The sequence below is a fragment of the Neolamprologus multifasciatus genome, chromosome 2 (assembly GCF_963576455.1).
Source record: "Neolamprologus multifasciatus chromosome 2, fNeoMul1.2, whole genome shotgun sequence".
In the NCBI taxonomy this organism is placed as follows: Eukaryota; Metazoa; Chordata; class Actinopteri; order Cichliformes; family Cichlidae; genus Neolamprologus; species Neolamprologus multifasciatus.
The window spans coordinates 10,509,578-10,523,345 of record NC_140440.1 but is presented as its reverse complement, the minus strand read 5'-3'; the positions used below and the strand labels follow the sequence as shown (position 1 = coordinate 10,523,345).

General features: G+C 38.5%; 1 protein-coding gene across 8 annotated transcripts in view; it reads right to left on the bottom strand.

Moving 5' to 3' along the window:
* The window catches only part of LOC146523986 (teneurin-3), a 192,381-nt gene that overhangs the window by 117,253 nt on the left and 61,360 nt on the right, over positions 1–13,768 (bottom strand). For all 8 annotated transcript variants that reach the window (XM_085170575.1, XM_085170622.1, XM_085170597.1 and 5 more), the window contains exon 4: positions 12,710–12,985. In XM_085170575.1, the coding sequence (XP_085026701.1) occupies positions 12,710–12,985 (276 nt within the window). The remainder of the gene's footprint in view (positions 1–12,709; positions 12,986–13,768) is intronic.

The following is a 13,768-nucleotide window of genomic DNA, read 5'->3' as shown; positions in this document are numbered from 1 at the left end:
CTGAGAAAACAACAACAATCAGATGACCTCTTGTGAGCAAGCGCTTTGGTGACAGTGGGAAGAAAAAACTTCCTTTCAGAACCAGGCTCAGGGAGGGGCGGCCATCTTCTGCAACTGGCTGGGGGTGAGGGGAGGTCATCTACCTCGAACACAAAGTACTCCCATACCCGACTCCTACTGTCATTCTTATCAATAAAGTGACACACACTTAGACAATAGCTGCACTAGTCAGCATTTTATGTACTTTCCATTTGGTATGCTTTAGGGCATCCTTCTTTGCAGCATGTAAGGATAGAGGAGAATACTGGTAGCCACAGTACATATGCTGGTTATGATACTAACAAAAAACCAAAACAAAACAAAAAAATCAAAGAACAATCACATCGAATTTTAGTATCAAATGTCATAACTATTATTCTGGTGACATTTGTCATTATGGACTTGCAGTGAAAACAGGATGTTCTGGAACATAGTGTTTAAGTGAGGTTTTAGCCATGAGTCACAGTGATGTCATCTAAAAAGATTTTGACATTCTTTTGGCCAGGTCACCCACCCTTCAAGCCTGCTCTGGATATAAACTCAGTTTTTGTTGAAAATGTACTAGTGGGTTGTACATTTTGTGGCAAAAGAAAATCCAGTTGTAGCCTCTGTGGCGGGATAGCGTCTGACAAAATGTTCTGACATGGATCAAAATTTGTTAATTTAATAAAGTTACTTCTGATAATATCAGTGCCTTTGGGTGTAGATTAGGGTTGCATAATTTTGATTGGAGGTGATGGTAGGCTTTATGTTATGCTTTCACTGATGTGCACTGTTTTATGTGACTAACTCATTTAATTTAGGATTTAGTTTCCAGAATTTTTATATTTTTTTATGTATTTGTTATATCTAAGGCTCACATCTGTAGCTTAAAAAATAGGAAAACTATAGTAATGTATAAAAACAAACACACAAAGCCTAGCATGGGTTAATCTACTTAAATGTAAGCATGTTAAATAAATAAAAAAGTTAAAGGAGACCTGAATGACTGAATACACAGCGGTATATCAGCTTTGGCAACAATCAGGATTGAGCATGTTGCAATATATTGTGACATATTTCCTTTGTAAAAATCACTCTTTAAACAATCACCCAGACTGTTCCTATCTGCAATGATTTTCCTTTAGAGCTGCCATGCAAAACTCTCCAGACAGCTCCTTCAGGTAATATAGAAAAAGACAATAGGTGGAAAATGCTCTAACCTATTTGCCAAATGGTCTGTCATCTAATGCCCTGGTGCTGTTCTATTGTCTAATCCTTCTGCTGAGGCCTCTAAAAGGATACATCGGTCTAATAAGATGAATGGGCTTTGACCCTGAAGCTGCTAAAAGCCAACCTGGCCAATTTATCTGAGTGACCTCTACTCTTGGCAGAGACGGGCCTCACCTCTTTTGGAAGCCTTCAGCAGGATCAATAGCACAGACGCAAAACAATCCAAAACAATGAGCGTCTAGAAGTTGGGACTCAACAGCTCATTGCCTTTTTATGACCCTGGATTATGTGCTTAAGATCAAAGACTAGCATTTGATCATTTCTCTGTATTATCAGTCTCTTTCTACCTCGCCGTATCTCTTTTGTGGTGATAACAAAACCAACAACAACTCCAATATCTAACGAAAAGTCCTTGAAATAATGTAAATAATGCCACGATGGAGTTTCATTTCACCTAAAAGTCTGCCCTAATTCAATAATGTCTTCTCAAATTCAAATGGCAAATGTAAAACAAGATCAACACACAAAAAAGATAGCTTTATATTGAATCACGACTAATTTAATTATACAAATATCAATCACACCTAGTTCAGGGCCAGGATTGGTACATTGTGAAGTTCATTTTGAGGGGAAATGAGATTTCGTCGGCTAAATTAAGGATTCTGTTTCATGTTCTGTTTGTTGGTGTTGGGTTGTGTTTAACCTAGATAAAAGGCCCGGCTTGGATGTTCAAGGCAAGATATGAAGAAGAGAGCCTTTTACATGAGAATATGTTTTCTTTCTTTGAGCATGAATCAGTTTACATGGTATACAGTATCAATCGTTGGCCTCAAATCTATATCTGCAAAGTGCTTAGGTTTGCATTGGTGATTAGATGAATTGAACCGAGAACAGTCTGTTACTTGAGTATCCTTCATAGCTCGGATACCTAATGCCTTTTCCCTGCCTCTGAAGTGACCACAGTTTCAGGATGCTTTGCTCTGGGCGCTTGGCCAGAAAGCTTTATGTATTCTGATACCATTCATTTTTAATCAGGACCAGAATATCCTTCCAAACCTCTGTAAGCTGCCTTTGGCTGCGCGACTTCAATTTTGTTATGTTTTAATTGATTTGGCAGTCCTCCTTATTGTTTATAGTGTAAGTTGACTGTTACTATTGCTAATATTCCAAGTGAGAACTATCGCACTACTCATTTGAATATTTCCTATTTTTTTCTCTCCTTTTCTTCCAGTTGCAAAAGTATACTTTTTCCCACTATAGTATGGTGTGAAACTATTGTCTGTTCAGCACATTTCACTCAGCTCTCCGAGCCGACATACCTATCCTCATCTCTGCGTGCAGTGGAAGGATTTCTGAGAGCCGGGGTGGGGAATCTTCCTCTGTGGTATAATGAGTTTGACAATGAAAGTGACACTGTGTCCTCTTTGGACCTTGCCGTGTGATCAATCATAACAATGGCTCACCATTTCCTCCTCTGGATGCTGACCTTTCTACCTTAAGGAAAGCAAGTGTGTGAATGTGTTATAGCGTGCATGTGTGCGTTGCTCTCGGTTTGAGTGTGCCATCACCTTCTTTCCAATCAGCCCTTTAAGTCCTTCTATATATCCATTAGAATGTCCTTTAGCAGAGAGTCCTTTTTCCCCGCAAAAAGCAAACACGCCCTGAAAAAAATGCACTACTGAGAGAACGCCGGTCTCGTTAATGCTGTCATCAGAACTATTTTGGGCAGGGATAACACACTTGGAAATGTTAGGGAAGTGACATCAGGCTTATATATTAAAAATCCTACCACCTGAACAGCTTACAAGGTGATTGATGCTGTTACTCCAGTAAGCATAACTGCCAACGTTTTATGCAAATATCAACGACTGAGATTATTTTAGGCCGATTCTCTAATGGCTCAGTTCTCGTAACAAGTGACAGAAAAGGGAATGATGTGTGGAGAGAGAGCTGTGAACATGGAGAGATAGGTGACCCTGCCTTCTGCCCTCATCTCCCAGATTAGCCATCAGGACATTTCATTAGCGCTTTACTTTCTATATATTCTGCACTTGTGTTTCTAATTCCGTATGTGCTGCATATCCGCTTATATAAATCATCAAGATTAAATAAAAAAATATAACCATCAAACGCGTCTCATTATGCTTTAGCCACAAATGTCCCTTGTCAGCAATAAGGGGTCTAGACCAGATTTTATAGCCCTTTTTAATGCCACTTTTAATTGTCATTTTATCTGCACCACAGATGTACACACTGTCTTTAATGTCTTTAAGACAGCATAAAAAACCTAATCAATACACTGCTGCACTTGGGGAAATGTTATACAGTAACTCATGTGAGCAAACCGTCAAGAAAAGGTTTTAGATTCAGATTGTAAAATGTGAACATTTTATACCGCTACTGGTATTTTTTCTGCAATCATTTTACAAGATTTGTACATTTAACTGTAAATAAATAATAAGGAAAAAACACAATTCATAGGCATATTTTTGCAAATTGGGCCCCATAAAAATTAAGGACGCGTATAATAATGACTGAAGGTAATAAATACTTTCAGTGCTAAAAAGCTCTATAATAATAATAATAATAATAATAAAAAGTTTTGTCTCGGTTTTATTTATTTTTTCTTCTTCTCAGCACCGAGTACTACTACAGGTGTTTCTGCACAGGGCTAGTATATAGCCTAAGTGGCAAAACCCAGGGCATAAAATATTTGTGAGCGCACAGCAATAATTTAAGGCAACTCAGACAAGCATATCAACATTTTTATCAGCTCATTTCTTTTTTAAAAAATGTGGTTGGACCACAAGAGGACAGTGTGCAAAGCAGTTTTAGTAACACAAAAGTTACTAAAACTGACCACAAAACCTTATTCTTATGACCACAAAACCATAAGAATAAGGTTTTGTGGTCATAAGAATAATGACCACAAAACCTTATGACCACAAAACCTTATTCTTTGTGGTCTTTTGTTACACAAAAGACCACAAAGAATAAGGTTTGTAACATTCGCCCCCTGCCTGGAAACCCTCTATATTTATATATTGAAATATATCTTCTGTGCACAAGAAACAGCACACAGCAGGCTATGGTCTGTGTACAAGTTTCCATCAAAAAAAAATTAGATTATTAACTCGGGCAAATATTACAGACTGTTTGATATAGTAAAGGTAAATTGAGATTGAAACCCTTTGATTTGCGGCATTGTTTGAGCTAGATGAAACACTCACATGATGAAAACTCCCTGAAATCCTGACTGAAGTCAAAGTCTTTTAATGAAACATTTATTCATGTGTATAATAGACTCAAACGCATTTCCACAACCAATGAAAAGATCCAGCGGTATCATTTGGAGTAAAAATGTGCTTTTAATTGCATGTGTCAAAAATAAAATTAGTGCAGCCCAACGCAATTAGCACAAAACATTTCTGCACATTTTTTTGTTACTTGGTCACTTAATTGGACTAGATAAGTGTGGTTTCCCTTTTAATTTCGCTACACTCCTGAGATTATTAACACCACTGCAGCCTTTAGCCTAAAGAAATGCTCCATACCAGCAGGTTATGTGCTTGGAGGATATGTTATAAGCAATTAGAAATATATATATATATATATATATATATATATATATATATATATATATTTAGTGTGACACCTGCAAAGCAGAGGCATTTTTATATTCCAGTAAAACAACTACAACAGGAGAATAATAAGACTTTCAACTTTTTGATTGTGCGCCTCAGTATTGGATGATAAAGGACATAAAACCACTGCACCATGACAATAAATATAACAAATATTCCTGTGTCCCAAGATAGGGGAGAAAAAGGAGATCATAAAATAAGGAAGACATGAGACCAAATAAATTGGCAGGTTGATCTAGCCAAGGGACAACTTTTGAACACCCTGTGTTGATCCAGGAGAAGGAAGAAAATCCATTTTAGCCCATATGAAGAAAAAAAAATAAACCCAGAGACCTGACTGTCCTCAAGGTTTGCTTTTGAAGTTATTTTTCTTTCTTTTGTACGTCTTTACATTGCGGCGGCTTTAATTTGCCAGCAACAAATTGGAAAATAACATTCTTCTTGATTACATACTTTACAAACAATCAGTAGCAAGTGTTTGCCTATAGGTCTATTTTCTTCACGTCTTAGGAGAGCAAAGGTAGATCGATGGATTCACCCAAAAAACACATTGATGGTCTCCAATTGCAGGAGACATACCGGACATACATGAAGCTACAAAACAAGACAAATGGATCAACGCACTAATCCCAGTTTCTTACAGCGATATTCACAGAGTCTAAATTGGTTTCCTGGCTATTTCCGTATTACACTGTAATGCAATCACTCAATTATGTTGTGTGATGAAATGAAATGAGCCGTTTTCTCTCGAGGACAGTAAATAGTGGTCCTTGTAATTGACAACTGCGGAGTAATTCCTAATCTTAATAATATGTCCTGTAGTCTAACACATGCAAGTAATTAGATGGAGGCAAGCATGGGTTAAAACAGTGTCGTCTGTGATGCTCGGCTAAATTGAGGAGACGGAGGTCAAAGAAGCAAGTGCTGTTATTTGGAGACTGTGACAGAAAATAGATGTTGGACCAAGTAAATAGGTTTTTAAGTTGCAAACACATCTTCACAGCCCGTGTAATGCTATAGTGCGATCAAAGATCAAGCCAAATACTGTCTGTCTAACAATTTTGCAGATAAGAGCTCCACTCGAAATCTAGAATGTCTTAGTGGTAAAATAGTAGCTAACTCTGACATCAACAATGAGAATAAAAGTAAAGTGTTCAATTTCTCCCAAAAAAATTCCACAGTCGGAGTTGGCATAGTTACGTCCAGCTTCCTGTGTCTGTGAAAAAAAAAAAAAAAATCTATATCTGACTGTTATTTGGATAAAATATTTGAAAAAAATCACACTTTTTTGATTTTGTTACATAAATTAACTATTAAATCGTAATTCTGGACTTTGAAGAGAGACTTAAAGTACATTTTGTAACGTTGACATCACACGGTAACCAAAGTAACTAAAGAAAATAAAAAAAATCCCTTTTGCCAAACCATTGTTCACATTTTTAGGAAAGGTTATTTTCAAGTGAGATAAATAATACATTCGTCTTCGTATAGATGATGTTGGTGGGAAATATCTTTGAAGTATTAAAGGGAGAGAGTGGTTTCAAGAAAATCTGCTTTTCCTTATTAATATGCAAATTTATACAACAAGGCACTCCAAAGTCTAATCAGATCATCTTCTCTGTGGGGGGATGTTGGGGTGTGAATACAAGTTTTTTTTTCCACCATGTGTTGCTGTTGTATTAATGTGTTCACCAGAAAGTGTCTTCACGCAGAACTACACTGACACGACAAAAGGACAGTCTCACACGCGGCGTGTCGTGGTGTTGAGGCATGGGACCGATTCCAGTCTCCACACTCGTGGACGGACTCACAGACGCTTCCACTACGTGAAGGAGAGCTTGTGGATGTTCCACTGCCAAATCTTCACATGCATAAAGGCTCTTGTGCTTGCTGTGTGACAGCATTATGTGCCCTTTTTGAAAGTCTATATTTGAACCCCACTGAGATATCAGCGATGTTTACCTATCACGGACGCTTAGGTATTGTAATATCCGTGATAGGTTGAAATGTGCCGGGAGGTTTATCTGTGACAGCAGCTGGTGACTTCTCGTTGTGGTTATTTAATGCACGATTGCAGGCAATAGATATAGCAAAAGGTTTATGGATTTTATGTTTTTTTTAAATGTATAAACACTGTAATGTCACAATCAAGGAGCAACCATCTTACAGCAGCAACCGTCAAACATGTTGGCGGAGAGGCTTTAAGTCATAAAACTGTGACGTAAATGAAGTCTTTGAGGGTTTAGTGATTAGGACTTAGAGATTGAGCCGTGGTGTTGAAGACTAAATAGAAATTATTTGCAGTCGGTTTGTCGTTCGCTCGGACAAAGGTTCAAATGGCGGTGACCTCTGTGCCGCAGCGGCGACCTCTCCTAGACTTTCCAATCTTCTCAAAAATAGAATCTAGAATCTTTTCACATGACTGATGAGCACAACCCCTGCTATGACACCTTGGCGTGTCATCACCGAATCCCACTTCCCCTGTCACCCCGAGCACTAACAATGTGAGCACTTAACTAGTGACAGTGCCGGCGAGCACGGAAGTGATGACAATAAATGATGGCAATCAAAGCACGTCTCCTCCTTTGACGAGGCACGAGATGAAGCTCAGACACCTTCCTAGCCCCATTAACAAGTGATGACACTGTTTTCTCTGCCAGCTTTGGAGTGTTTTTCAAAACTATCACAGATGGCCGGGCCTTTTGACCCGCCCACTCCCCACCACTCGCCCCCCCCAAAAAAATGAGAGAAAAAAAACAAAACAAACTCTGATGTTATTTATTCTTTTTGTATTCGGCTTGTGCCACACTGAATTATGAAAGTGGTGAGGGAGGTTTTCTTCATGCTACGATCAATAGGCTGATTCTGCTGTCACAATACAAGGCGCATATCTGAGACAGGAGTTTGACAGATGGCGTGTCACCTTCGTCAGCGTGACGCCCTGCGTGCATGCAGGTTTGTGTGCGCGCGTGTGCGAATGTCTGCACTCTTGCTTGGTTTTTCTAATCTTAGAGATAAAGTGCGAGAAACAAAGTGAGATATTCGAGTGTGCGTGCGTGCACGCGCGTGCACGAGACAGGAGAGGAAGAGGCGCAGAGCGAGAGAACATGAATACATGCACACAGGGAAGCATGTTAGAGGATGTCTGATACGCTTTCATACTCCCACCCAAAAAGCCTTTGGTGCTTGCTGTGCTACAGCACACTTTGTAGTGACTCCTCTACTGATTTAATTAACCTTTTGCTGGCACTGTTCACACAATAAATTTGTGAGCTACATTCAACTGTAAAATGTGTATGACTGCAATGTGGACCTGTGACTTGGACAAATTGAAATTCTTTTCTGCTACATCCGCTAGTAAACAGTCCTTGATAAGAGATGTCTGAAAAGACATACAGGGGAATGGAACATTCACAGTGTCCATCCTCCATGAAAGCATCAAAGCAAAACACTTTTCCATGAAAACTACTCTGGACAGAAGGTTGAGGTCGGAGCAAAAGATGCTCCTTTAACCAGCAGTGAAAGGCATCACAGTGGAAGCTGCTTTTTCCTAAGCAGGGGTCAGCAGGCATTAAGCCCCTTCTACTTAACAATAAACCCTATGTGTAATAGTTTATACAGCCAGGAGAGCTGTCACGAGGTACTGCAGTTCTGTAGCTGCAGTACCTAACAAGTAAGTGCGAGCTTTTTCACACCCTATTAGGAATACAACTCAACTGGGCCATGCCGTTTCTGTTTCAGGCAGTCATTCATGTTTTATGAGGGGTACAATATTGATTTTGAAGCCTGCACTTCAACATTAAGGTGGAAAAAAAACACACTCTCCATGGTTGTTTTCATTTTTTACTCAGTAGCTATATATTGATGTAATGGTCCTAAATAAATTTAACTATTTACATCACAGCAGCAGTTAAACTTTACTATAGCAATTTCATATTAAACATAAAAAATGCATTACCGTAAAGTTGTAGCAAGTGCCCCAATAAGAACAGTGTCTAGTCAGCTCTGAAGAAAACTTCAGCTTTGTTTACAAATTTGTTCATTTATTGAAATGAGAATATTTTCTGTATATTTTTTAATAATATATGTTGGCATATATTGGCAGGAAAGCAGTGGAGCAAAAATGGCTGCTTGTTCATTTTTTAGGTGTTAAATTTAATTAATCTCAAAGCTTAATGGCTTATTAAATTACATTAATTTTTTTTTAAATTCTGTAAAGAAAACCTGACATTAACAGAAAAAAATGCATAGTTAGTCCAAATATCTATTTTAATTTCTTAAAGATATTTAAACAAATTCCTCCCACTTCAGTGAAAAGTGCTTGAGTGGGATTGAAAAACCCAAGGATATGAAGTGACCCACATTCTGAGCTATGCAAACTGAGTTTCTATATCCTGTATATGAATACATTCCAGGAAAGGTGGCTTCTTAGGATATAAAGACGACACCAAATAAAACAATCTTTCTGATATTTTTTTCATGTGCATTTAGTGTTTGAAAAAGAAGCTTAGAAAATACAGCGTCATTATACCTGACTATTAATCTGAGTTAAAATTATATAAAAATTTAACTCAACTCTTCTCACTTTATTCCAATAATTGTCTCTGAATGCATTTGACATTATTCAAGAGAGATTATTTTTTATTTCCATGCTGCATTGTTGCTGTAGAAAATTTGACTGTAATCTCCTAGTTGTAGAAACTAAAACTAAATAGATAAATAAATAAAATCAGAATTCTTTCAAACACTTCTTTTAATATCCATTTGCCACTCGGAGCGCCGGTGCACTCCCCACAGACATGGATTCCCAACTCTTCATGGCTGGTAGATGTCACAGCACTAATGTTACATGAGACAGCAAGTGAGCAACTAAGTAAGTGTGTGTCTGCGTGTTTATATGCGTGTGCAAATATATGATGTGTATTTACCCATAGCAAACTTATCACTGTCATATATAGGAGATGATAGCAAATCATTTCTGCATGATGAGAGAGAGAACACATATTTAGAGAGTATCGCTGTAGGCTTGCAAATATTTAAAAAGCCAAAGTGTTATTGATTATTGTTGCTTTTATTTTAATTACATTTTTTTTCCCAATGCCATGTTATGTGTAAAAAGCATGATATGGCGCATCCATTGGTGCAATCCATTAGGAAACGTAAGGATGGCTCATTATCACGTGGCTATTCATACAGCTACAAGACCAATAAGACAAACACTTTAATCAATCAGTTTTGTTTTCCAGGGATTCTATCAGTTGCTCTGGATTATCTTAAGTGTAAAATCAATGCAAGCTATTTAACAGTTTTCCCCTCTTTCCCCCGCTTTCTTTTCAATAAAATGCCACCAATGAACAGTTATAATACAATTAGGGGCTTGACATGAAAGAATTAGCCAAGAAAATGTAATAAAAGCCGTGCGTTGATATTATTAAAAGGAGATGATTATAAAAATGGATAATCATGAGCATAATGCCAACAGACTTGAACTCAGATGACTCACAGTCTCAGTCCTCTCTTTTGAAAAATAAAGTTCAGCAAAGGTCATTTTTATTTGCAAAAAATGCAAATGCATCACTTCACAAAACAACTGCTCTTATTCAGTCCGCGGTCTCCAGTCGACCATCGAAAGCTGTGCACTGTCCACTTACGACCACTTTTGGGTCCATCTTTGAAAGGTGGAGCTCTTTCTCGCAGAGGTTAACATTTGCAGATGCCGCTCTCTGTGAATGTGCTGAGGGCTCGGTACTTGTCTGTGTCGAACACTCTATAGAACGGAGCGAATTAGAATGAAATATTGAGTTCATTTATGAATAAGTGGGGCTGAACGGCCCCTTGTCGGAGCTTCAGCATGCATATTCAGTTGATGGAAACCTTTGGATGGGTCATTTCTCTTAGCTGCTTCATTAAATAGTGAAAGTCAAAAGTGCAATGCTCCTGACGGAAAAAAGACCAAGATCTACAGAGATGGAACACTGGCCAGGTTTTCCTTTGCTCTGGTTCAAACCCTAGATAATGATAGTGTGTGTGTGTGTGTGTGTGTGTGTAGCTTATTTGAACAAACAGGGGGTAGATTTTTCAATAATACCATTAAATTATGTTCTTAGGTGATTTTGAGTTTTGTAACATTTTTTGAAAAAATGTATGGCAAAGCAGATAAAGAGATAAAGTGTTTGTTTTCCCTGCGAAACTAATTGATACAATAGTGAGTTTAAGTCTCAGTGGGGTGTTGTGCTAGAGCCAATCAGCAGCAGCTTCTTGAGGAGTTTCCAAAAGAAACTCCAGAGGAGGTATGCCAAAGGGGCGTACCGCGGCGTTTGTATAAGTGTGCGTGTGTGTGTGTGTGTTCGCAGTTAAAATGCGGGAGGCCAGGTGCAATCAAAGCTAGACAGAGCATATTGAAGAAATGACTGTTGATATGGTTTCACTCTTGGCGTATTCACCATCAAATATGACTGGAATCGAGCACTAAGGAGGTGAAGGCCATGTTTACAGGCACCTCTGTGGTTAGAGCTGAGCTTTTAGTGACTCATAAATGAATGCGGCGCATTGGGCCAAGGTAGAGGCCAGATTCAGGAACAAACACACGGACTTGAATTCTGATGGTATTTTGAAAAGGTAAAATACTTACTCAGCCCCCTCCCCCGGAGACGAGCTTCCTATGATGAATACTGCCATTAAGAAAATGACTTGTCTCAAATGTCAGACTGTAGCCAATGTTTTCAGATAAAAATTGATAGCACATGAACACAAGACATTTTCCTTTCTACCCTCTCTTTAATGTTCTTGCCAGTAAAGTGTAATCAACTCTAATTATTTAAACTGCCTGCCACTCTTTGAGACCACTGGTTTCTTAAAATAATTAGAGCTTTACATTGCACGTGTTATAATGGGCGATGGCTCACGCTTTAATGGTGATGAATGACGCGCAATGTCACGAGCACTTTCAGTCATCAACTTCAGAAGGGACATTTTTGAAGCTCTACACCAAAACATATGCTGCTGAGATGATAAAGTTAATGACAGGCTGACTTTGAGCGTAGACAGAAGAGACACGATGCATTTCAATAAAAGAAAAATGATGGATGACGGAAGAAGAAAAACTGGTGAAAAAAAGCACCGGATGTCATTTTGCAACAGATTTGATCAAAATGTGCAAACTAACCTTTCAGTGAGCAATAATAAAAAACGAGCATAACAACAGTAAAATGTGAAAAGAGCTGAACGACATAAACGAGTTTAACAATATAGCCATCTTACATGTATTGCCTCCATTTGACGCAACAAAGATTTGCCCTCTTCAAACACAGAACCTCAATCCTCCATCTCAGGTTTCCAGCATGATCAAATTTGCACTTCAAACCATTGTGCCCATTTAATCAGCCATTATGCATGCCCAGTCAACCACTGCAGAATTTCTAAGCAAAATCTCAGACTGAGGCACACAAAGCTATCTTTGATTTAACGCTAGCCCATGGGGAAACTTTATCAAACTCCTTTGCTTCCTGTGGAGCAGGACCAGGTGACTAGCAACTACTCAATCTGAAGGCCCGATTCCTTTCCGCATGCGGCAAGGAATCACGCCTTTGATCCAAACAAAGACAGCTGCAAATGCCTCTCAAGATACCAGCCCCACCAATCGCGTTTTCACGTTGTTCCACCAATCAGAGCCTTCTCTCCAGCACCCACCGTAATCCAACCTACTGCTGCTCCTTATACAGAGTGATTTCTCCCCCTTTGAAAAGCAATGAGGGTAAAGGCTACAAACAAATAAGCATTTTAAGGTGAAATAATGAAACGTGTGCCTCACTCACCCATCTCATTGTCCGATTTATTGTCCATTTCGGTGTCAGTGAGTGTGAGCGCCGAGTTAGAGCGGCTGGAAAGGCATGAATTCTGCCCCGATTTTGCCCCTGTCCCCCAAAGAGTAATGGTACGTTCTGGTGATACAGGTTCATGGTTTTCAGTAGCGACGGGTCCTCTGGAATAGCTGCTGAGTGGGTGGGAGAGGCCAGTCTCGGGGCAGAGAGCTAAGCCTCTGCGAGCCGGTGGCTCACAAATCCCGAGTTGCCTTAGCGAAAATGTCTGCCCTGTCAATGACAGAAGTAGTAAAGTTAACAAACCAAGCAACACTGTACTTAATAGCTATGAGCAGGGCTATTTAAAGAGAAAAAAACACAACAACAAAAACTGTTAATCTAAGAGCATGGCGACAAGGCAGGGGGTAATTGCTAAATTAAAGCCTTAACAAGTTCCTCCAAAGCTACTTAACACTCATCAACTTATCAAGATCTCCAACTGCATTTCTTTGACTCAAATCACACAAATAGTCTAATTAAAATTATAATAATTGCTATGTTTAAGATTACCAAGTTCCATTAGACAAATAGTCTGAAATCAATATCCTTGGATTAAATTACAGATAAAAAAAAAATAAGTAAAGATGCTAATCACCTAATTATTATGATAGTGTTTTTAGAAACTGTTTAAGAGACTGTTAAACAATAAATCACAGCAATGCTCTAAATTAGTTTTGTCTCCATTTCACATGGCTTAAGGGTTTGCTTATTTCTGAAAATAAAAAATTAACCTGCCTTTAAAAGAGTCTGCAGCATGTTTTCAATTGTTTTTAAATGATGCAGGCATACTGCCAAAAAAACACAAAAACATCTTAGTTCACCTCAAAGTCCTTAAATTAAAAAGTTCATATTTCAGTTTCATTCATTGCTTATTTGATTTTAACCATGAAATGAGCTGTATTTGCTTAGTAGATGCTTGTAGTCAGGCTCAAATATATATGTGTGCTCATCCAGAAACTGCTATAGCTAATTATTAATATTTAATGTAGAAATCATCATAGCTATAATGTATTT